This window comes from Homarus americanus, unplaced genomic scaffold, assembly GCF_018991925.1.
Source record: "Homarus americanus isolate GMGI-L3 unplaced genomic scaffold, GMGI_Hamer_2.0 scaffold6565, whole genome shotgun sequence".
Taxonomy (NCBI): Eukaryota; Metazoa; Arthropoda; class Malacostraca; order Decapoda; family Nephropidae; genus Homarus; species Homarus americanus.
This window is the reverse complement of record NW_024752453.1, coordinates 23,507-41,900: the sequence shown is the minus strand read 5'-3', so window position 1 is coordinate 41,900 and position 18,394 is coordinate 23,507. Positions and strand designations below refer to the sequence as shown.

The 18,394-nt window shown below is 43.6% G+C and overlaps 1 protein-coding gene across 1 annotated transcript in view; it reads right to left on the bottom strand.

Annotated features, from left to right (window-relative positions):
• The window catches only part of LOC121855097, a gene marked incomplete at its 5' end in the record, with an annotated part of 41,859 nt that overhangs the window by 9,581 nt on the left and 13,884 nt on the right, over positions 1-18,394 (bottom strand). Inside the window, 4 exons of the mRNA XM_042349936.1 lie at positions 1,160-1,312; positions 4,888-5,107; positions 8,739-8,767; positions 9,538-9,692. Of these exons, the coding sequence (XP_042205870.1) occupies positions 1,160-1,312; positions 4,888-5,107; positions 8,739-8,767; positions 9,538-9,692 (557 nt within the window). The remainder of the gene's footprint in view (positions 1-1,159; positions 1,313-4,887; positions 5,108-8,738; positions 8,768-9,537; positions 9,693-18,394) is intronic.

The window sequence follows — 18,394 nt, the reverse complement described above, 5'->3', positions numbered from 1 at the left end:
TAGAGCTACCAACTATTAAAAAACGGGTAGAGTAACGTTGCTCGGAAAGCCTAGAATCACACCAACTCCATGTGTGATGATACTTTTTGGGGAGACCACACATTCCTTCCTGTGTTTCTGCACTAGACTTATACACAAACTATTAACACTTACACAGTAAATATACTAGGTGGGAGGTGAGCCACAAAATACCATTCACTTCATAAACAAAAAACATTCATGTATAAAAAGCTATGAGGCAAAATTCTGTGCTGTCAGCATATGTGGAAGTTACAACCCTCACTTATCCTTGGAAAATCATAAGAAGCGCAGCAGACCCCAGGCTCCAGTACATCAGAGGCTGGGAAAATATGTGGAATAAAGTTGGTAACCTAAGTTTATGACCGACGGGTTCACATCAAGCGCACCGGCTCGGGGCTCGTCCTGGCACACCTGTTGACTCATCGGCTTTTGAACCAACTATAAAGCTGGGGTTAAGTTTGCTTTATAAACTTACTTCTACTGGGTGACCAAATTCATGAGCAGCAATTCACACTTATCTGATAGGATAGTATTCCTGTCTCAGATCACAAACACCTTCCTGGGCATGACAGATTCAGACAGGTAGCCTGGTATACTAATCTTGTAGATCACTTTTGTAAGGGGTTAAAGACTATAAAATATAACCCAAGGGTAATCATATGTACAACCTTGTAATACTCTCTCTTACAATGATTCTTGAGGGACATAACCTGACCTTGTGTGGGAGATAAAGTGATAAGAACTGTGTCTCGGTCATTGAAGCATAAGTAAAAGATAATACTGCATGAAAGCTTCCTACATTACACAGATACTATATATCGTAAAATTAAACAGAATACTTCACACGGTCAAATTGTAAACTAGAAAGACACTCTTACTAGGTTTTCGATACCCGTACTAAGACACATAAACCATTATTATCATTAGGTAAATATAGAGTAAAGTAGTGCTAGTGATTGTTTAATATGAGTAGCAAAGCCAGCACTACTGTAGTAATATTAGAAGTAGGGGTGAGTCAGTTTACCTGGGGTGAGTCAGTTTACCTGGAGTGAGTCAGTTTACCTGGAGTGAGTCAGTTTACCTGGAGTGAGTCAGTTTACCTGGGGTGAGTCAGTTTACCTGGGGTGAGTCAGTTTACCTGGGTTAGAAGTAGGAGTGAGTCAGAGTGTTTGAGTCTGCCGTATTGGTCCGATCGAACGCTCTCCGTCTCGGTAGTCTCGCCGTCCGCATCGCTCAGGTAGTTCTCAGCATCCTCCACCAGCTGCTGTAGTTCCGCCACACGCTTAATCACCTGTGGGCCAAGTCGACAGTATTATACACTAATAACTTACATCTTAATAAGTGTTTAACATTTTCATTTCATTAGGTATTAATATTCTTCACTTTAAGCAGTTTTAATATATAGAGGATTGGTTTTATTATCTGTTCAATTACCAGACAAGAATAAAGTGATGATATTTAAATAACATAACCATACGAGTCATTACAAATTACTATGTTATGTATTTACCTTCTATATTTAAATGGGTCTAATTGCTTTGCCTTATCCTACACGTACAATTATATTTATATATAACACGTCCTTGACTTTAATGTATTCAAGTTTGTTACCTTACAAACTGAGTTATTAATTTTTTATATCTGGTATGAATTCTACCCAGAAAAAATCCCAAATTAATGAGTGAAAATAAGTCTAAATTAATATGTCAGTGTATGATAGATTGATTACTAAATGGCTATACTATAATAAACCAAATCTGGATCATTAGGACATTACAGTATTATCTAAATGGGTAAAGCATACGAGTGAATTGCAACTACTCGCAGGTGATAGGGGCTCGTTCATGCCTGATATATCATGTTAGTGGGCAGCTAAGTTAGGGTGTGCATGTGTTAGTTATATATGAGGGCAACATGCGAGGCTGTGGTGCTTTGGGCGACAAATAATATCATTTCTGTCATCTCGGTTGTAGCTCTTCAATGTGCGAGTGGTATTAGTCGATGGTTAACTTAGCCGAGAAGAAATACCTGATTGGTGGTGTGTTAGTAGGTATATAATCTCCTCTGCTGGTGATCTTTACTGCCTGCGAGCACTCACACAATGACAGCAGCAGCAGTGCCAATGTATCATGCACTCACAGCACCACCAATTTATCATTTACTCACTCTCACACACACACACACACACACACACACACACACACACACACACACACACACACACACACACACACACACACACACACACACACACACACACACCAATATATAAATACTGTATATATACCAAACAAAATCAGTGACCTCAAATCAGCTAATGATACAACTACCATGAACTGCCCAGTCAGCCATAAATTCACCTCACAGCTGAACAACTTTGTAAGGATAAATTTACATCATTCGGAAATACCAATACACAGTAAGCTATACTGTATATATATTCACTTCAAGACTGAATAGAGTTAAAGGGTCAATATACCCTAGTTATGAATAGTCCTAAACCACACGATTTTAAACCAATAAATTCGAGTGAGTTAAGATTGGGGCCTATCTGACCAATCAAAAATGAACAGGAGAGGACCAGCTCGGTTATGATTGGGTAATGATTAGTCAAAATATCTTACTAGGGATGCTAAAATAGACAGAGGTGTGAGAGGGAGGGAGAGAAGGACCTATCCCTCACAATACTACAATCGAGTCATCACTCATACCATCAACTCTTCAATAACTAACAAAAGTCTATATGAGAACTAGACATCTTAGCAGACAGACCAGTGGGCAACAAGCTCTGGCAAGGTCAACACTGAGGCTGACCAACCAGGAAGTACATGAGCAGTCACCAGCAGGCATTAGTGAAGGTGTACAAGAACTGCATGAGCGAGGTACAGACTGCTGAGCGAGCGAGCTACAGACTGCTGAGCGAGCGAGCTACAGACTGCTCAGGACGGCGCTGGATGGGAGGAGGTGCAGCAACGACCATGCGGCTCATGCTGCGGCACCTGCGGCAAGTGATCTCCCCCTGGTGTGTGGGTAGAAAGGTGCCCCTAGTGTGTGGGTAGTGATCTCCCCCTGGTGTGTGGGTAGAGAGGTGCCCCTAGTGTGTGGGTAGTGATCTCCCCCTGGTGTGTGGGTAGAGAGGTGCCCCTGGTGTGTGGGTAGTGATCTCCCCCTGGTGTGTGGGTAGAAAGGTGCCCCTAGTGTGTGGGTAGTGATCTCCCCCTGGTGTGTGGGGGAGAGAGGTGAGGTAGTAGTGTGTGGGTAGTGATCTCCCCCTGGTGTGTGTGGTGTGAGGTGCCCCTGGTGGGGGGTAGTGTGGTGCCCCTGTGTGGGCAGAGAGGTGCCCCTGGTGTGGGTAGAGAGGTGCCCCTGGTGTGTGGGGTAGAGAGGTGCCCCTGTGTGTGTGGTGTGGGGTAGAGAGGCAGTGCCCTGGTGTGTGGGTAGAGGTGCCCCTGTGTGTGTGGGCAGAGAGGTGCCCCTAGTGTGTGGGTAGTGATCTCCCCTGGTGTGTGGGGTGCCCTGGTGTGTGTGGGTGGGTAGTGCCCCTGGTGTGTGGGTAGAGAGGCCCCTGGTGTGTTGTGGTGAGATTGCCCTGGTGACCTGGTGTGTGGGTGAGGTGCCTGGTGTGGGTAGAGGTGCCCTGGTGTGTGGGTGGTGATCTCCCCTGGTGTGTGGGGGTGCCCTGGTGGGTGAGTGATCTCCCCCTGGTGTGTGGGTAGTAGTGGTCTCCCCCTGGTGTGTGAGGTAGGGTGCCCCTGGTGTTGTGGGTGAAGTGAGAGAGGTGCCCTGAGGTGTGTGGGTAGTGATCTCCCCCTGATGTGTGGGTAGAGGCCCCTGATGTGTGGGTGATGACCCCTGGTGAGGGGTGCAGAGGTGCCCTGGTGTGTGGGTAGAGAGGTGTCCCTGGTGTGGGTAGTGATCTCCCCTGATGTGTGTGGGGTAGAGAGGTGCCCTGATGTGTGGGTAGTGATCTCCCTGGTGTGGGGTAGAGAGGCAGTGTGTGGGTAGTGATCCCTGATGTGTGGGGTAGAGAGGTGCCCCTGGTGTGTGTGGGGAGAGTGCCCTGGTGTGTGTGGGATCTCCCCCTGAGAGAGGTGCCCCTGGTGTGTGGGTGGACTCTGTGTGTGTGTGGGGTAGAGAGGTGCCCCCTGGTGTGTGGGTAGTGGTCCCTGGTGTGTGTGGAGGTGCCCTGGTGTGTGGGTAGTGATCTCCCTGGTGTGTGGGAGAGAGGTGCCCCGTGTGTGGGTAGTGATGTCCCCTGGTGTGGGGTGGGTAGAGAGGTGCCTCAAGTGGTGTGTGGGGTAGTGATGTCCCCTGGTGGTGGGGCAGAGAGGTGCCCCTGGTGTGTGGGGTAGTCCCCTGGTGTGTGTGGGTAGAGAGGTGCCCTGGTGTGTGGGTAGTGATCTCCTGGTGTGTGTGGGTGAGAGGTGCCCCTGGTGTGTGGGTAGTGATGTCTGGTTGTGTGGGTAGAGGTGTGGTGTGTGAGTAGTGATGTCCCCTGGTGTGTGTGGGGTAGTTGATCTCCCCTGGTGTTATTCAGGCCAGAGACTGCTTTGGTGTGTGGGTAGTGGTCTCCCCTGGTGTGTGGTAGAGAGGTGCCCTGGTGTGTGTGGGTAGTGATCCCCTGGTGTGTGGGTGAGGTGCCCTGGTGTGTGGTGTTAGAGAGTGCCCTGGTGTGTGGGTAGTGATGTCCCCTGGTGTGTGGGAAGAGAGGTGCCCTGGTGTGTGGGGTAGTGATCTTCCCTGGTGTGTGGTTAGAGGTGCCCTGGTGTGTGGGGTAGAGCAGTTGGGTGCTAGGGGGTGGAGGGGTCATGCAGGGTGGTACTGGAGGTGGGGTTGGGGGTGAGCAAGCCGTGTGACAGCTCCTACCTCCTCGTTCCTGGCCTCACACACACGCTCGTCAGGAGGGCCTCCGTGACCCTGCGTCCCCGCCAGATTAAAGTGTACCTTCTTGGTGTCGCTGGGGGCGGGTTGACAGGCTGGGCTGGAGGGAGCGGGCGTACCATGGGCGTGAGTCGGGTGGGCGTAGTTGGGTTGGGTTGGACTGGCACCACTGTTTGTCTCATTGGCATTTTCATACACGGAGTTGCTGTAACATTATATAGTATCAGTGGAAACATACATACATACATACATACATACATACATACAGTACATACATACATACATACATACATACATACAGTACATACATACACAAGTTTATAATACATATCAATTCTCTTATTAAAATGACTAACCAAATAATTATTATATTTCAAAAAAATATATACTGACAGACAAGGATAATTTACCATCAATATACACATTAATTTAAGCTTAAAATCCACAAATACAGAACTTGTCAATAACTATACAACAAGACTAAGGCTGTTTTAGTATTCAAGTCATGGCAGCCAATTAACTTTTTTCCCCATTAAGTGGTAAAAGTTGTATTGTGGACCAGACCAAAAAATATATTCCACTTTATTTGTAGTTATTTTCACTTGGTATTTTATAATGTATTTTTAGGGGGAAAAATAATTAATGAACAATACTGATGGTGATGTCGGTATTTTGTTAATATTTGCGTGTTGTTGTATTCAATGGGTTAAAGTTATTGATTGAAGGGTTAAAGTTATTGATTGAAGGGTTAAAGTTATTGTTTGAAGGGTTAAAGTTATTGATTGAAGGGTTAAAGTTATTGATTGAAGGGTTAAAGTTATTGTTTGAAGGGTTAAAGTTATTGTTTGAAGGGTTAAAGTTATTGTTTGAAGGGTTAAAGTTATTGTTTGAAGGGTTAAAGTTATTGATTGAAGGGTTAAAGTTATTGATTGAAGGGTTAAAGTTATTGATTGAAGGGTTAAAGTTATTGATTGAAGGGTTAAAGTTATTGATTGAAGGGTTAAAGTTATTGATTGAAGGGTTAAAGTTATTGTTTGAAGGGTTAAAGTTATTCATTGAAGGGTTAAAGTTATCGTATTCAAGGGGTTAAGTCAACGTACTCAAATGGTTATCATAGTAAAGGGTCACTTATCGTACTCAAGGGGGCTAAGTTATCATACTCAAGACTTTAAATTATCGTACTCAAGAGGTTAAGTCAACGTACTCAAATGGTTATCATATTAAAGGGTAACTTATCGTACTCAAGGGGGCTAAGTTATCATACTCAAGACTTTAAATTATCGTACTCAAGAGGTTAAGTGAACGTACTCAAATGGTTATCATATTAAAGGGTCACTTATCGTACTCAATGGGGCTAAGTTATCATACTCAAGACTTTAAATGATCGTACTCAAGAGGTTAAGTTAACGTACTCATGGGGATTAAGTCATCATTATTATTATTATTAAAATTGACCACTAGTCCTATTTTGACACTGATATAATTCCGATTATTCAACAGATAAAAAATGTAACCAAAAATTGTAAAAAAAAATAATAAAAATACATGGCATTATAGAAACTGCAGCAATATATTAGGAAAAAAAATATTAAAAATGAATAGACATTATCTGGCAGTTTTTCATCTACGGTTTTAATCTTCACTACAATTTTATTTTTATCTAAACGACTCATCAGCCTCCGTGGTTCTGTTAAATTAAGGGTTAGGTTAGGTTAATGTTCCCATATGTTAGGTTAGATTACTGTTTGGATGGTTAATTTTGAGGTGAAATAAGCTGGGGTGTGTTTAGAGAGAGAGTTAAGGAGCTACAACTAGTAACAACCAAGAGACGTAAAAATAACAAAGCTTAATTGTACCAAACTACAGGAGGCTAATTAACAAGGGAGACGAAAATTTGAGTAAGTCTTTTAACATGACTCTGTGGACTGAACAAAATTACCCCTATTATTGAAGTAAATAATGAATAATTTCCATTTATTATTCATGGTAACTAAATTTTATACATCAATAATTCATGTAATTTACCTTAGAATAAAGACTTTTCTTATCTATCGACTTTATAAGGAATAATTGCCATAATTGTAAGCCCTTGTCATCCCCCTCATAGTGAGAAACATATATCCATTCTTATTACACAAAAACTAATATAATTTATTCATAGCCTTTAGATAATTCTTTATTATTATTATTTACAAAGGAAAGGACATTGCAGTGCCATGATTTTTCAAAGACGAGAAAGGAAAGTGCACTCGGGGTTCCAGTAATGTGGTTCTCCTGAATGAGTTAGTTTACCCTGCTTGAGAGAGAGAGAGAGAGAGAGAGAGAGAGAGGGTGGGGGGGCCTGACGCTGGCTAATCAAGGACTCAAAGACCTGCCATATTAATGACCTCCGCCACACAAACACTCACGCGAAAACAACTTGAAAAACTAACATATCAAAGAGAATTATCACAGAGTTGGTAAAACTGAGCGGGCTGCAGGGGAGTGAAGGGGGGGGGGGAGGAAGGGGGGTGGAGAAAGAGGAGGGGGAAGAGCCAGTATTTTGTCTAGTTGTTCAATGTGACCTGGGAGATGGTAGGTGACCTGGAATATCGCACGTACACACACACACACACACACACACACACACCTGTACCACGTTTGTCCATGTTTGAATGAGGAGGCCAGACGTCGGCTGTTGACACACACCTGAAACCCCGTCCATGTCCAGCCAGGCAGTCCGCTTGTACCCGCAGTTTACACCTGTTAGTTTACACCTGCTTCGCCTACACCGTTAGTTTACACCTGTTAGTTTACACCCGTCAGTTTACACCTGTTAGTTTACACCTGTTAGTTTACACCTGTTAGTTTACACCTGTCAGTTTACACCTGTTAGTTTACACCTGTTAGTTTACACCTGTCAGTTTACACCTGTTAGTTTACACCTGTTAGTTTACACCTGTTAGTTTACACCTGTTAGTTTACACCTGTTAGTTTACACCTGTCAGTTTACACCTGTTAGTTTACACCTGTCAGTTTACACCTGTTAGTTTACACCTGTCAGTTTACACCTGTTAGTTTACACCTGTTAGTTTACACCTGTCAGTTTACACCTGTTAGTTTACACCTGTCAGTTTACACCTGTTAGTTTACACCTGTTAGTTTACACCTGTCAGTTTACACCTGTCAGTTTACACCTGTTAGTTTACACCTGTCAGTTTACACCTGTCAGTTTACACCTGTTAGTTTACACCTGTTAGTTTACACCTGTCAGTTTACACCTGTCAGTTTACACCTGTCAGTTTACACCTGTTAGTTTACACCTGTCAGTTTACACCTGTCAGTTTACACCTGTTAGTTTACACCTGTCAGTTTACACCTGTCAGTTTACACCTGTCAGTTTACACCTGTCAGTTTACACCTGTTAGTTTACACCTGTTAGTTTACACCTGTCAGTTTACACCTGTTAGTTTACACCTGTCAGTTTACACCTGTCAGTTTACACCTGTTAGTTTACACCTGTTAGTTTACACCTGTTAGTTTACACCTGTCAGTTTACACCTGTTAGTTTACACCTGTCAGTTTACCTTTCTTAACATCTATGAGTTTACTTTATATATAACAGCTAAACTTCCTAGTTATCCCAAATTCGACAAGGTATCTTAATGGCCCCCAGTCCTAATGGGCCCTAATCCTAATGGGCCCCAGTCCTAATGGGCCCTAGTCCTAATGGGCCCTAGTCCTAATGGCCCCCAGTCCTAATGGGCCCCAGTCCTAATGGGCCCCAGTCCTAATGGGCCCAAATACTACTAAATTGGTTTGACCTTATTAGAACAGGGGGCCATTAGGAGTCGGGCCTATTAGGATTGGGAGCCATTAAGACAACCTATGAGGAGTGAGGTGTAATAGGACTGGGGCCCACTAGTACTGGGGCCCAATAGGACTGGGGCCCATTAGACCTGCAAAAAATGATTTAAAACATATCACCTGTAAGACTAATCTAACCTAACCTAACCTAAATACTTCACTATAACCAACTGAAGTTAAGGAGGAGGAGGAAGAGGAGGAGGAGGAGGAAGAGGAGGAAGAAGAAGAAGAAGAAGAAGAAGAAGAAGAAGAGGAGGAGGAGGAGGAGGAGGAGGAGGAGGAGGTCACGGAAAGTTGCCGTGTCCCAGGCAACGAGTCCCCCCCCCTCCCTCCTCCTAGGACCCTGCACGATTCTTCACTCCCATCTCCCTCCCAACCTACCTCCCTACGCTGCCAACCTACCTCCCTACCCTGCCAACCTACCTCCCTACGCTGCCAACCTACCTCCCTACCCTGCCAACCTACCTCCCTATCCTGCCAACCTACCTCCCTATCCTGCCAACCTACCTCCCTATCCTGCCAACCTACCTACCTATCTTGCCAACCTACCTCCCTACGCTGCCAACCTACCTCCCTACCCTGCCAACCTACCTCCCTATCCTGCCAACCTACCTCCCTATCCTGCCAACCTACCTCCCTATCCTGCCAACCTACCTACCTATCTTGCCAACCTACCTATCAATCGTCCCAGGTATTCTCATTTATCCCTATTATTATCCCTCTCGTTATCTACCCAATTCCATCATTATTACGTATTTATTAATCCATATTTATCGTATGACCTCTGACCTTATAGCCTTCTGGCGGCGGCTTGTAGGGCGGCGCGAAGCTGAGATCAACGTAGCGCTCTGATTGGTCAATGGAGCGGGGATCTTCCTCCTCATTGGTCGTAGCGTAGTTCCAGCTGGTGGCTTGAACCTTATGCCGGGAGTGATAAGGCGGGGCTGCAAATGAACACACAAACACATCATTAAACGTCAACATAAACCAATGAACAAAGAAACGAACAAATACAGGTTTATCTAGTCGAGTAAATCTGGTTTATTGAAGAGAATAAGAAAAATGTGAATATTTTAAGTTTGATAATTTATTCTTGTACACACCCACCCCCCCACCCACCCCCACCCCCTCTTTCTTTCACCCCCCCACTCTCCCCCCACACCCTCTCCACCTCCCAAATACCACAGAATTATAAAAAATAAAATAAAAATAAATAAATAAATATGAATAAAAATACATACGCGTGTTTTTTTGGCTACAGATAAATGGCCCCATTGTTTACAAATTGGTCCCACGAATGAGCAAACAGACTGGGGCTTGTTTGAGCGAAATTTGCACGAATTGGTAGTTAGTGTGGGAGTATGACCTAATGATACCCGTAAAATAGTGGAAAAATAATAATTTAGCGAGTATAATTGGCGAGTATCATTGGCGAGTAGTACAGGCGAGTATCATTGGCGAGTAGTACAGGCGAGTATCATAGGCGAGTATTTTCATTAGTTAGGTTAGGTCATATCAGGTCAGGTCAGGAGAGTGTAGGTCATGTCAGGTCAGGTCAGGAGAGTGTCAGGGAGTAGAGTATCATAGGCGAGTGGTCAGGCGAGTATCATAGGCGAGTGGTCAGGAGAGAGTAGTATAGTCAGATCAGGCGAGTGGTCAGGCGAGTATCAAGGCGAGTGGTCAGGGAGTAGACAAGGTTCATAGGGTCAGGTCAGGCAGGTGGTACAGGGAGTAGTTAGGAGTATTAGGCGAGTGGTCAGACGAGTATCATGGGGTGGTAGAAATGTAGGTTTGGTCAGGAGAATGTAGGTCAGGTCAGGTCAGGTCAGATATCAACAAAAACATGAACCAATATTGCGATCACTTACGCCTTATTGACGTAACCTTATTCCTAACTTTCACTAATGATTAAAAAAAATAAATATCAAATTAATTTTCATCAAGTTGAAATTAAAACTTTATTAATTAGCGAGATTATTTTTTTTCTTCTAAATTTTATTAAGTAATTGTTCGTATTCTTAGTAATTAATTATTTTTTGTGAGCAATTGTGAATTATCGCGATGCTGTTTTGTTTTTCGTGTTTTTTTATATTCGTGTCTTTTCATTACGTTTATAGTCCACTTATTTATCCCTTTATTTTATCTCATTATACTTTTATTTATTTAGGTCTATTTCTATATATTTATTGTTTATTATTACTTATTTTATTTATTTCAGCTTAACATTATTAGTTTGTTCTACCCTGTTTCCTTTTCATTTCCGGATTGTGTTGAAGATATTAATTCCAGTTCGTATCATTTGTAGGAATTCATCATTATTTCCAGTTTGTATTATTGAGATTAATATTAAATAGTTTCCATCTATTTAACAGTTGTGTTACGGCATATCCAATTTGTTTTACGTAAATTTATATTAATTCATATTTATGTAATTCGTATGTAATAAATTTTTACTTCCAGTTTGTATTATTTAGATTTGTTGTATTTATTTACGGTTTGTATAACATTAATTTTATATCTATTTACGGTTTGTATAACATTAATTATATCTATTTACGGTTTGTATAACATTATTTTTATATCTATTTACGGTTTGTATAACATTAATTTATATCTATTTACGGTTTGTATAACATTATTTTTATATCTATTTACGGTTTGTATAACATTGAATCATATCTATTCACGCCCTGTACTTCCATTTATAAATTTATCACCATTTTCACCCCACCTCTCTTCCCTCTCTCGTTACTGTCCAACACTGATCTCGTTAAGCTCTCGTTTATTATCTTAATTTCCTGTTTTTCTTTTCGTTGGATGAAATAGGAGAAAAAAAATGAATTACAAAGATAAATTTTGGTTAACGTGATAGCGTGGTAGTAGTTAGTAGAATAGTGGTAGTTAGTGGTAGAAGTAGTTGGTGGGGTGGTATAGAAAGTGGTAGTTGGTGGTGGTAGAAGTTGGTAGTGGTAGTGGTAGAAGTGGTAGTGGTAGAAGTGGTAGTGGTGGTAGAAGTGGTAGTGGTGGTGGTAGTAGTTGGTAGTTCCGACAGGTAAAGAGTTGGGGAAAGTGACCAGAAAAGAAATAATAAAGGGTAGAAAGTTTGGGGCAGCTGGTCGCCTTTCCTTGGTAAGTATCAGAGGAAAAGTATTTAGCTGAAAGTAATTGAGAGCATTGTGTGTGTGTTAATGTTAGGGTAGGGTAGGGTGGGGTAGGATAAGGTAGGGTAAGGTAGGGTGGGAGTGGGGTAGGGTGGGTAGGGTAGGGTGGGGTGGGGTAGGGTGGGATGGGCGGTGGGTGGGTGGATGGCGGTAGTTAGGGTGGGGCAGGGCAGGGCAGGGCAGGGGTGGGGGCAGGGCAGGGCAGGGGGGCAGGGTAGGGTTTCAACTTCAATCTTACATACGAAGAATATCCACACATGCAGTTGGAATACATCAGTCAAGTCAGTGAGTGAGTGAGTCAGTCAGTCAGTCATGAAAACACATATGAAAAATAAACGATAAATTATGAATAAAAACTATATAGGGTTTGTGTGGCATTCATTATTGGTTTTAATATATTAGTTAAAGAATGACCTAGAGGCTAAAACAGAGGGGGATAAATTAGGAAGGGAGGAGGAACAACAACAACAACAACAACAACAACAACAACAAATACAAATAAATAACAACAACAATAACTTAATAACAACAATAATATAATAATAACAATAACAATAATAATAACAACAAAAACAATAATAATAACAACAACAACTTTTTTTAAGTTGTGAACACTGAACAATGACAGACAGACAGACTGACAGACAGACAGACAGACAGACAGACAGACAGGCACAGACAGGCACAGACAGACGAACAGGCAGACAGACAGACAGACACAGACAGACAGACAGACAGACAGACAGACAGACAGACAACGAGGCAGACAGACGGACAGACAGCACAGACAGACAGACAGACAGGCATAGACAGACAGACAGGCACAGACAGCAGACAGACAGGCACAGACAGACAGACAGACAGTACAGACCGACACTATTTCAGATAACCACAACAGCAAAGAGTGAAGATAAAACACACATATAACACAGCACGCACAGGCACAACGTCTTACTCGCTCACAGACAACAGCCCTTACAGCACTGGCTCAAGTAGCAGGGGTGAGGCAGGTGGATGGGTTATAGGCTCTTACACACGTATAAGAACACCAGGAACACGGAATGGAACACCAGGAACACGGAATGGAAATACCAGGAACACGGAATGGAATACCGGCACGGAATGAACACCAGGAACACGGAATGGAACACCAGGAACACGTATGAACACCAGGAACACGGAATGGAACACCAGGAACACGGAATGAACAGGAACACGGAATGGAACACCAGGAACACGGAACGGAACACCAGAACACGGAATGGAACACCAGGAACACGGAATGGAACACCAGGAACACGGAATGGAACACAAGGAACACTTAAAGGGAGGAAAGTAGCAAATTTTAACCCTTAACTAACACAAAACAGAAAATCTAGAGTCTCAGTGTAAATCAGCCGCCATTTTGACCTCACGTGAGACAGTCCCACATTTTCTTCTCTACTCTGCTGAAACTCACAACAGTCAGCCATATTATTTGTAGCGAGAGGAAGGAGAGAAAGAAAATGTGGAGAGGACCAACTTGAAGGGGGAACTGAGGAAACTTTCTTAATATATCTTAAGGAAGTGACATCGACCAAACACACACACACACACACACAAACACACACGCACACTACTTTTTCTTCTACTATTACTACTAATATCGTTACTACTACTTCTACTACTCAATACTACTACTACTACTACTACTAATAATAATAATAGTAAAAGACTGGTTAATAATAGCACTAATAGCATCATCAGTAATAGAAGTACCAGTATCACACCATTACATTAGCAGTGATCACCGTAGCTGGCAATTAGTATCTCTATGTCAATATAAAGGAGTAATGTCCCCGAGTAAACCCATAACGAGGCTAATAATGGCGCCAGCGACCTCTTCCTCGTGTTAATTAAAGCTCCTGTGTGTAGTGGAACAATATAGAGGTCAAGAACTGAAAGAAAATTAATTACTATATGATTCTAAACTCACCGTAACTTCAATATATATAATAAACATTCAATATTCTAATAAATCTATAAACATGATAAATTATTTCGATATATGAACCAAAAAAATCGATATACGAGAATAAATTTTGATATACGTGGAAATAAAATCGATTCACATCACCCAAGGACGAGCTACGATGTCAGGCCGTTACCAAGACAACCAGTGGAGTTTACAAGGGTTTTTTTTCCCCAGGTTAAAAAACATCAAAGGTCAAGAGTAATTGTGAAGAAAATAAAAACGGAGGGAAGATAAGTTTACACCTGACTCGAATGCAATCTAATGAAGTGTGTTGCCTGTCGTCTCGTTTTACAGTCAGGCTTCTTCATTACACACTTCTGATGGGATATTTTTTTCTCGGCATTATCTACATATTTTCTCTCTCTTTCTTTCATTCTTTTATTTATTTTTTCCTCTCTCTCTCTCTCTCTCTCTCTCTCTCTCAGCTACTTCACAAGATCGTAACATAAATTCTCAGGCCAACAGCTATGATTAATTAACCTGTACCATCTATGTACCTTAAACTACCCAATTACAGGTACACTAGATAAACTACCTAATTACACGTATACACTGGACAAACTAACTATCTCCTATGACACTCCTCTGAGACCATCACATGACACTGACACCATCACATGACACTGACACCATCACATGACACTGACACCATCACATGACACTGACACCATCATGACACTGACACCATCACATGACACTGACACCATCACATGACACTGACACCCTAATCTCCCCTCTCACACAAACACTGCATTCCCCCCCTGACCCCCACTCACCCCTTTACACGCCTCACTAAATTACCCCAGAGAGGAGGGGAGAGGGAGGGGAGGAGAGAGGGGGAGAGGGGAGAGGGGGAGAGGGAGAGGAGGAGAGGGAGGAGAGGGGGAGAGGGAGGAGAGGGGGAGGAGGGAGTGGTTAGCAAGACAATGTCTCTGTGTCCCTAAGACTCCTTCATCAGCCCTCCCCCACCCCACGTCCCCCTCCTCCTCACCCCCTTCCTCCTCCTCTCTCAGATGCTGGAGTGGGGGAGGAGAAGAGAGTTGAGGGGAGGTGAGGTGAGGGGAGAGGTGAGGGGGAGAGAGGTGAGGGGAGAGGTGAGGGGGGAGAGGTGAGGGGGAGAGGTGAGGGGGAGGGAGAGGTGAGGGGAGAGAGGTGAGGGGAGAGAGGTGAGGGGAGAGGTGAGGGGAGAGGGAGGGGGTGAGGGGGGAGAGGTGAGGGGGAAGAGGTGAGGGAGAGAGGTGGGGGGGAGAGGTGAGGGGGTGAGGGGAGAGGTGAGGGGGAGAGGTTAGGGGTGGTTCCCAGCCGCCTCCACGTTATTACAAGAAAAATCAATACACCCGCTACACACATACATACATTCAGACAGACAGACACACACACACACACACACACACACACACACAATACAACATTCACTTAATTTTGCTATTGTTGTCCTCCTCTTCCTCCCTTCCTCCTCCTCCTCCTCCTCCTCCTCCTCCTCTTCCTCCTCTTCCTCCTCCTCTTCCTCTCCACTTGTTCTTCCCTCTCCTCTTCTTCTTCTTGCTGTTGTTGTTTTTGTTAACATTATCAATTCGCAAATAAAATTCCTCTCTCTCTCTCTCTCTCTCTCTCTCTCTCTCTCTCTCTCTCTCTAAACAAATACCAGATGGTCGAGTTCGTGTGTGTGTGTGTGTGTGTGTGTGTGTGTGTGTGTGTGTGTGTGTGTGTGTGTGTGTGTGTGTGGACGCGTGGGCTCTCCTAGGGGACACTACACCTTTACTGAGGCGATACACAGGTTCAATACACCTCCCTCACTAACTCCGGGTTACTTAACGGTGAGTGTAGTGGAAGGCGGTAACAGAGAGAGAGAGAGAGAGAGAGAGAGAGAGAGAGAGACCAGGCCAGGTCAGACAGGTTGACCCAGTGTAGAATATTTACCCACTATCTACATATCTTAACTTACTTCTAAAAATAAATAAAAAAATAATCTTGGTACAGTAATGGCGTCCAAATATCACTGAGACTCTTAGTTAAATTCCTCGAAAATCTATGTTAATTATTTATTTATTTTTGGTAATTATCGTAAAAGTTCTAAATTATTAATGGGTTAAATATTCCCTTAATATGGGTCATAAAAAACGTGTTAAACTCATATTATACCACTATGGCATTCAATATGGCAACCAAATCATCCTGGTAGTCAAGTTAGGGGTTATACATAATGATAGTATATATGGATTAAATGTATGTCCATGTATACTGAAGTAACATTTATGTAGATCATCAAGAATCATGGAGGCAGGTGGGACTTGGGAGGAGTCCGTGGGAGGGGGAGGAGAGGGGTGGGAGGGTGAGAGGGGGTGGGAGGAAGGGTGGGAGGAGAGGGTGGGAGGAGGTGGAGGGTGGGAGGGTGTGAGAGGAAGGGTGGGAGGGTGAGAGGAAGGGGTGGGAGGGGGTGAAGGAGGGTGGGAGGGTGAGGGGTGGGAGGAAGGGGTGAGAGGAAGGGTGGGAGGGGGGGGGCGGTGATAGATGCTCTGTGCCGTGTCGAGTAACAAGTTGTGTTGGAAACGTGAGTGGAAGAAGCAGCTAGTGCATGGTGGTCAGTATATCTTCATTGAGAGATACCTGACCAGCATAGTGAACTTACCTGTAATATTACCTCCTGCACAGGTAGAGTACTAGTGCCTACCTCCATCCATTACTATCACCCTCCACCCACTAGTATTACCTCCACCCACTAGTCTCACCCACTAGTATTACCCTCCACCCACCTCCACCCACTAGTATTACCCTCCACCCACCCCTCCACCCACTAGTATCACCTCCACCCACTAGGATTCCTCCACCCTATATTACCCTCCACCCACTAATGTACCCTCCACCCACTAAGATCACCCTCCACCCTAGTATTACCCTCCACCCACCTCCCACCACTAGTATCACCCTCCACCCACTAGTATTACCTCCCACCCACTAGTATTACCCTCCACCCACTAGTATCACCCTCCACCCACTAGTATCACCTCCACCCACTAGTATTACCCTCCACCACTAGTATTACTCTCCACCCACTAGTATCACCCTCCACCCACTAATGTACTCTCCACCCACTAGTATCACACCCTCCACCCACTAGTATTACCCTCCTACCCTCCACCCACTAGTATCACCCTCCACCCACTAGGATTACCCTCCACCCACTAGTATTACCCTCCACCCACCTCCACCCACCTCCACCACTAGGATTACCCTCCACCCACTAGTATTACCCTCCAACCCCCTCCACCCACTAGGATTACCTCCAGCCCGCGAACCGTTACCATGGCAGCACTCAAGTCAATATTAGTACAATTTACACCAAAAGTTGACCTTGAAGAAGAAACTTTACAACCACCACTAACACTTCAAATTTAGCCCCAAAGATCAGCCTCATTTGCTTACATTAATCTTCCCTAGGCCTACCAACCTCTCTTCCCTAGGCCTACCAACCTTCCTAGTTACGGCATTATAGTTACGACTAAGAGGATGTATTCGGTATAATAATAAGTAAAAATATCCGTATGCTAAATAAAATCGTCTATCAGTTAAATAAAATGTTAAAATTAGCGTCCCTGTAGTGAAGATGTTGAGAGATAGTTTATTAGGAACTTTTAAGAATCCATCTTTGTGTCTAGGCATTAGTGAGTTAAGTGATCTATTGTGACGTTATTATTCCAGGGTTTCTGTCGGTCTGTGTGTCTGTCGGTGTGTCTGTCTGTCGGTCGGTGTGTCGGTCTGTCGGTCTGTGTGTCTGTCTGTGTGTCTGTCTGTCGGTCTGTGTGTCTGTCTGTCGGTCGGTGTGTCTGTCTGTCGGTCTGTGTGTCTGTCGGTCTGTGTGTCTGTCGGTCTGTCGGTCTGTGTCTGTCTGTCGTCATCTGAATATTAAATCCTCTTATTTCTCCCCAATTGCTTTTAGATTTGATTTGGTGATTCATAACTAAAGCTGCAATCTTCTTTCTGATCCTGTAGCCAATGAGTTTGACTTCCAAGATTGCCGACCACTTCCAAAATGGCCGGCCACTTTAAAATGGCCGGCCACTTCCAAATGGCCGCTTCCAAATATTAAACAACTTCCAAATATTGACCACTTCAAATAATAAGCCACTTCAAAATGGACCACTTCCAAATATTGACACTTCCAAGATAGTGAAACACTTCCAAGATGGCCATATCAATTTCCAGAGAACAATTTAGCTGGTGAACTGAAGTAATTGTCGAGGTCTTTGTGTAATTGTTCTAAATTGGATTCAGTCTTTCATGTTGTTGTAATGGAAAGACTTGATATAGTTTTGTATTTTATTTTGTGTTTCTTTTAGGATGAAAGGAAAATTACCCTCCCAGGTGTGTTGAGAAAGGTCACCCCGTACCTGTCAAGACCTTTACTTTAGGATTAACCTTGAACCTTGGACTTTAACCTTGGACTTAAACCTTGGACTTTAACCTTGGACTT